General features: G+C 43.1%; 1 protein-coding gene across 1 annotated transcript; it reads left to right on the top strand.

Annotated features, from left to right (window-relative positions):
• Positions 1-632: 632 nt before the first annotated feature.
• Positions 633-3,688, top strand: LOC116200707 (exocyst complex component EXO70A1). The gene has a single exon (XM_031531561.1). It carries the CDS (start codon positions 1,128-1,130, stop codon positions 3,168-3,170), a length of 2,043 nt encoding a protein of 680 aa, XP_031387421.1. The 5' UTR covers positions 633-1,127; the 3' UTR covers positions 3,171-3,688.
• Positions 3,689-7,495: the final 3,807 nt, after the last annotated feature.

Raw genomic sequence — 7,495 nt, 5'->3', positions numbered from 1 at the left:
CTCCATGTTAATACAATTCCATAATTACAATATTCTCAAATAAATTTGGGCCCGCAAGTTTGACCAAATACTCCGTAAAATCACAATCAAAGTCAAGTTAAAATCAAACCTAAATTTCAAACGCCACCTAAAGGACTTCGAAGAGCAGTCAAGTTATAACATGAAACTGCTAATCTTCTCAGAAAAGCTTAGCAACAAACCAGTTAGATGGTGCCAATGTAAACAACTTGAAGGTGCTGAGCATAATCGTGTTAATGTGATCTTCAAGGTACCAAGGAGGGTTATGGCCGAAGTGGCCAGAAGTCATTCTTCAATTTCAAATTCCTGAGTTTTGATTTCGGCAATTGGCGAAGGAGTTTGACGAGTATCCCCATAGAAAACTCTATGTTGATTGTAATAAATAAACTGTTCTAAGATCGTTCGAATTCCAACCCATTGTTTTGAAAACTGGTAAGCCCCAATTCATTGTCATTAGTGGTCCCTCCACCATTCAAAATTGGATTCGAGGAGGGTGGGGATTTAGCTCTGATGCCATAGCCCACAACCCCAGCAAACACTTTTTTTTTAATCCCCCTTAATTGAAAAAAGATACCTTCAAGGTGCAAAATAGATCAAGGTTGAAACTTCGGGGGGGGAATCAGATTTTTTCCAATTGCTTTTGCACAGCCATGTTTGCTTTCGGCTGGCTTTTCTACTCTTTCCGAGTTTCTCTCCTCTGCGTCATTAATTGTTAGCTCACTGGCTGGCTGTTCGTCTACTTCTCTCTCTCTCTCTCTGCTCACTCCCGGCGGTAGGTCTATGATCTGTAACGCGAGTTCTACAGCTTCCGCCGCCGCCGTGTTGTCGCCCAACTGAAGTGAATGGACTGAGGTGATAGCTTCTCCTTTTAGGGTTTCGTAATTCGTCGATTCTGGCTTAATTACTCCGTGCTTTGATCCGCAATCGTCCGCTGATGGTCCAACCCGGGAAGCAATACTCGATAGCTGTTTCAATTTTGTGAATGCAACTGCTTTAAGTTCTAATTAGGGTTGAAGGGGTTGTAGATCTCTCTGCGATCAAGCGAAAAGGCGGTGACTTGCCGGTGCTATCATCTGTCTAGGTGTTGGGAGAAGTCGGTTTACGGATTCATGGCCGATTCTGTGTCAGAGGATACTAAGGGGATTGAGAATTTGATAGCTGCGAGGAAGACTCTGATGCTAAGCTTAGAGAAGTCAAAAGCCCTAACTTCAGCGCTAGACAGAGCGGGCCCCAGATTGGCCGAGATTAACCAGAGGCTGCCATCCTTGGAGTCGGTGGTCCGGCCGATTCGTGCTGATAAGGATGCCCTGGTTGCTGTTGGGGGCCATATTAACCGGGCGGTGGGCCCTGCTGCAGCCGTGCTTAAGGTGTTCGATGCCGTCCATGGCCTTGAGAAGATGCTGTTGTCAGACCCGCGAAATGATCTGCCTGGGTACTTGTCGGTGTTGAAACGCCTTGAGGAGGCTCTGAGGTTTCTTGGGGATAATTGTGGGTTGGCGATTCAGTGGTTGGAGGACATAGTTGAGTATCTGGGGGATAATACGATGGCTGATTCTCGGTACCTCTCTAGTCTGAAGAAATCCCTGCAGGGTCTTGGGGATTTTCAAAGCAATGAGAAACGGACCCATCTCGATGGGGGGCTATTGAATGCCGCCCTTGATAAGTTAGAAGGTGAATTCCGTCGGCTCCTGACAGAACACAGTGTTCCTCTACCAATGTCATCTTCATCTTCTCCCAATGAGCCAGCTTGTATTGCTCCATCGCCCTTGCCTGTCACGGTTATTCAAAAGTTGCAGGCCATCCTTGGAAGGTTGATTGCAAACAAGAGGCTTGAGAGGTGCATATCAATTTATGTTGAAGTCCGTAGCTCCAATGTGAGGGCAAGCTTGCAGGAGCTCAATTTGGATTATCTTGAAATATCAATATCCGAGTTTAACGATGTTCAGAGCATAGAGGGGTATATAGCGCAATGGGGGAAGCATCTCGAGTTTGCGGTGAAGCACTTGTTTGAGGCAGAGTATAAGCTGTGCAATGATGTATTTGAACGTTTTGGCATGGATGTTTGGATGGGTTGCTTCGCAAGGATAGCTGCTCAAGCTGGTATTCTCGCATTTCTTCAATTCGGGAGAACTGTCACGGAGAGTAAGAAGGACCCAGTCAAGCTCCTCAAGTTATTGGATATATTCACATCTTTGAACCAATTGAGGTTGGATTTTAATCGGCTTTTTGGTGGAGCAGCTTGTGCTGAGATTCAGAATCTGACAAGGGAGCTCATAAAGAGGGTAATTGATGGAGCGAGTGAGATCTTCTGGGAGCTTTTGGTACAGGTTGAGCTGCAAAGGCAGTCTCCACCTCCGACAGATGGGTGTGTCCCAAGATTGGTGAGCTTTGTGACTGACTACTGCAATAGACTGCTTGGGGACGACTACAAGCCGATCTTGACCCAGGTTTTGGTTATACATCGGAGCTGGAAGCATGAGAAGTTCCAGGAGAGGTTCCTTATAACTGAGATTCTAAAGATCATCACAGCTATTGAACTGAATCTAGAGTCTTGGATGAAGGCATACGAGGACAGCACACTCGCGAGCTTCTTCATGATGAACAACCACTGGCATTTGTTTAAGCAATTGAAGGGGACAAAGCTTGGAGAGCTATTGGGAGATTCATGGTTGAGGGAGCACGAACAGTCCAAGGATTACTACATGACAGTTTTCCTGAAGGAAAGTTGGGGGCTGCTTCCCGGTCATTTAAGTCGGGAAGGCCTGATTCTTTTCTCGGGTGGACGGGCAACTGCACGGGATCTAGTCAAGAAACGGCTGAAGAATTTCAATGAAGCGTTCGATTCCTTGTACTCGAAGCAGTCGAACTGGGTCATCTTGGAGAAGGACTTAAGGGAGAGGACCTGCCAGCAGATTGTGCAAGCAGTTGTTCCTGTATACAGGAGCTTCATGCAGAATTACGGGCCGTTAGTCGAGAAAGACCAGAGCTCAAGCAAGTATGCCAAGTATACAGTGCAAAATATGGAGAGCATGCTGGGCTCTCTGTTTCAGGTGAAACCAGCTAGATATGGCAGCTTCAAGGGAAGACAGCCTTCTGGCAAATTTAATAACATGCTACCTGATCACCGCCGTACTGCGTCTGCTGTGATGTGAATGACCCAACCCACCATACACTGGCCTTCTATTGTGTACATACAATATATCAGTTGGGTTATCTCGTTGTATTTGGGAAATGAAAGGTTAAAATGATCTTGAAGGTCTCCCAGAGTATCGCAAAACTGGAATCATCATCATCGTGTTGCAAGTTTGTAGCTTTACCAGTTCAGGTCATCGATAGCTCAGTCAGTGTAACTACTCAATTCTTTTCGATTTCTTTTTCGTTTTGACAGATTCATCCTAGGCCATTGGTTCCTGTTGCTAGGTAGCTGGCAGTATAAATTTTGAGAATTGCTGGGTTCTGTGTGTACCATTTATCAATCCACCTAGATGCATTCAGCAGCCTAGCAGCGAGTAAATTATGTTACTTCCTCATTAGTAGTTAGTTTTCCTGTTTTACTAGATTGTGTCTGTTGTAGAGAAAGGCAGCATTTTACCCAAAGAATAGTTGGCAATAAAGTTGTGAATCACGGCCCCGTATTATTTATTAAAATTTGGCCGTGGCTGCTGAGATTCTGTTTTGCCTGCCTGCCTGGAGTTTTTGAAGAAAACTTTGGGTGCTTTTATTCATAATGCTGCTGAAAGAAGGTGCTGCTTCATGTATGGTAAGTTTTGCAAGTATGATCATGCACCAGAAGTTTCACTACACTGTTTTGAAACCAGACCCAGCTAGTTGAACCGAGTAGGCGAAAACCCAGAATAGCGGGACATGGGGGATGAACAATGCACTACCTAGACGGTTAAATGGATTGGTTTAGGCATCCCGGCCAAGGCAACTCTATCAGGATTTTCTTGTAAGCCGTTCACTTCATCAATATGCCTACCCACATATACAATTAACTGTTCATCTAACATCGTTAATAATATATTGATGCTTAATCAAATGTTTGTTAGGCATGTGAGAACGAAGAGAGTTGAGATTGAAGGGCATGAGGAGGGATGTTGAGGCATGTGAAAACGAAGAGAGCTGAGAGTTAAGGCCGAGGCCTAAGGATCGAGGAGAGAAGGGAGAGTTTAGGTTGAAGCACTTGTGTTTTAAGGGTTTCTAAAAGAGTCCACTAACAGTTTAGTCCTTCAATTTTTCAATAGTCACCACTTGAGTACTTGAATTTTCAAAAACGGGAATTTGATCCCTCAATTTCAATTCCGTCTAACAGTTTGGTCCTATCGTTAAGTGATTGAACGGAAAGCTGACGTGAAAGCTGAGTTGGCTCAAACAACGTCAAAGTCATGCCACGTAGGTACCGAAATGAAGTCGTTTTGCAACCTGCACACCGAAAAACAAAAACGGCGCTGTGCTTCTTCGTCCTAGCCATGTAAACAGTGAAGTCGTTTGGCAACATACTCCCTCGAACAAAAGCGACGCCGTTCCATGCTTCTTAGCCACGGAAAAACGACAGTGTTTGGCAGCTTCCCTTGGCAGCATCGAAACGACGTCGGCTTCCTCAATATGAGTCAATCTTGGTGTTCAAAGGTGCGAAAATCAGCCCCAAAAATCTGTCAAACCTAATTGCGGAACTGAAAAAGGAATTTTCCTAGCTAACCTGAGAATCAAACAGAGAGAAGGTTCAATCGAGCGCGATTTTGCATTCATAAAGGTTACAATGGTATGACGTTGTTGTTATCCTGCCAAAGAAGATCGCAAATAGACTTCCTCATGCTGATCAGTGGTTGTGGACCACTGATGTTGGTTTTTGTTCGGTTTGTTTGTCGTTTTGGCATTTATATGTTGGCTGGTAGGTCGACAAGAAAAAAGAAAGTAAACATTTTTTTTAGTTGTGGACCATGCTTGTCTTTACGATGTTGGGCAGCATGCTATTGTTTTGTCTTTGTTTATTCAATCCCTTATTTGTTTCTTTATTTAAATGTCAGACAATGTCAAAGGAGAATGATCGATCGGATGGAGGATATGAGACTGATTCTGATGGGAGTGAGGATGAAACATACGACCTGGATAAAAGGAGTATGAGGAGTATGTGGAGAATGAGGATGATGAAGAGGAATTTTTCATAGAAGCATTTCAATTTGTAGATAAGGTTGCAAGTAATGTAGCCGAGTCTTCGAGACAGAGAAAGTCAAAGTGGAGAGCTAATGTTGGTATAAATATTTCCTCAGAGAATGATGCGTCAGAAACTATTCTAGGAGAGAAATCAGAGAATGCAGCCATAGTCAAGTTTAGAGGCAAACCAATCATCACAATGTTGGAAGATATCAGATAATACCTGACTATGAAGATGAATGAATTCTATGAGAGAAATTGAAAGTTACCATGGTCCAATCACTCCAACAGCTCAGACCAAGCTAGAAGATGCTAAGAAACATGCTAACAAGTGGCATCCAATGTGGGTGGGGGATCATGGTGGCTCAATGTTTCAAGTGCTGCACATTTACAGTCCAAGTGACAAATTTGTAGTTGACTTGAATGAGAAGAGTTGTTCTTGCAGAGAGTGGGATCTTAGTGACATTCCTTGTTGTCATGCAGTGGCTTGCATATGTCATAATGGGTTGCAGCCTGAATTGTTTGTCCATGCATACTTCTCCAAAGAAACATGGCAGTCCATCTACACACCCTTCATTCATCCATTGAGAGGACAGGCACAATGGGAAAAGAGGAGGTGACGCGGAGGATTTTCAGCCCATATCTGTATCAACAAGCCCAAGCCCAAAGAAGCATATCTTGGATATATTAAGGAAATATTTGCGTGATGTGGAAGGGGAAGATGAGATGTCTTGATCCATAGATTGGGAATATTATTATCTTAATTAGGTAGTATATTTAATTTAGATATAAATATATTTAGAATTAGATATTACTTGCAATTTTAGTTTGAGTCAGGAGTCTGAAGTTTCCTATTTCAGATTATTTCTTTGTCCCATTTAGGAAGGTAATCTTGAGGAGTATAGATGTCAGTTTCCTATTCTAGAGTCAAGGGAGGCGTGTTCCCTCTATATATAGGCTATTAATCTCATTGTAAGGGGACCTCAGAAACACCTATTGATAAATGATACTTTGAGTTTGTCATAACTTTTTCTTTTTAGGATATCGTTAGGGTTTAGCCGTATTCTATTTCTTTCGAGTCTAAATTCAGATTTAGACGCGAGAAACCGTGATCCGCGCTGCGTCAGTTGGTATCAGAGTAGGAGTTGCCTAAATCTGATCATGGTGGATGAGGCAATTCACAACCACTCTAATGCCGAAGAGCAAGAGGTGGAAGCGATTCAAGCACGAGAGCAGAGGATTGAAAGGATGGAACAGACATTCGAACAGAGGTTGGAGCGGAGGCTAGACCAGAGGTTTGAGGAGCTGCGTGTCATGCTTAGTGCTCTAGGCTTGCGTGCTGGTCAAAACGCAGAAGACGGACGTCGGACATATCGAGTTGTTCCTCGTGAAGAGCCTATTGTTCGACACGTTTCGACCAATCGTACACTCCGAGTCGATGCTGGACCATATCAAGATGGAGGATACGATCAAGTTGTGAATTATTGTGACAGCGGAAGATTTCAATGGGATCCTGGAGATAACCATCCCAGCAGAATTCCTATTTTTGATGGAAGAAGTGACGAGGATTTTCTAGAGTGGATTTCCGATGTGGATTGTTTCTTAGATTACTATGATATCCCTGATAACGGAAGCCGAGTAGATCGGGTGGTTTATCGCTTAAGAGGTAAAGCTTCTACTTGGTGGGAAAGATTGCAACAAGATCGTGTTCGAGATGGCAAAGATCCAGTTTTTACATGGAGACGTATGAAGAGATTTCTAAAAGTGAGATTTCTATCCTTGGAGTATGAAGAGTACTTGTTTCAATTATACCAGCAATGTTCTCAACGAAGTCGGACGGTTGAAGAGTATACCTTGGAATTCTTTCACTTGGCTGAATGTGTTTTACTAGTGGAAAGTGAAGATATCAAAATCAATCGCTATCTTGAAGGTCTAAATCCCGAAATACGAGAAAGAATGGGGTACAAGGTGATTTCGACTTTATTTGAAGCTTGCAACTTAGCTTTTAAGGCCGAATTGCAATTCAAGGAACAAATTAGAACAGAAACTCGAGAAAATTTTGCTAATTTTGCCAAACATCATCATGAAAGGGCTAAGGTAAATCTTAGTGATAAGGCGAATATTCATCTAGTGATAGAAGAGAAAATTTCGAACCGTAACCATGGAAACGAAAAGGAAGACGAGAGACCAATGCCAATCGATTGCAAGGAGGAGAAAATTAAGAAAGTTTCCAAGATTGTTGAGAGTCCTAAAAAGGAAGATGATATCGAGGTGAAGAGCGAGTTAACTATAGAATCACATGAGTTGCCTATATTGATTGTGA

This window comes from Punica granatum, chromosome 3 (genome assembly GCF_007655135.1).
Source record: "Punica granatum isolate Tunisia-2019 chromosome 3, ASM765513v2, whole genome shotgun sequence".
NCBI lineage: Eukaryota > Viridiplantae > Streptophyta > Magnoliopsida > Myrtales > Lythraceae > Punica > Punica granatum.
Note: the sequence above shows the minus strand (reverse complement) of the source record. Positions and strands in the feature narration are given on the sequence as shown.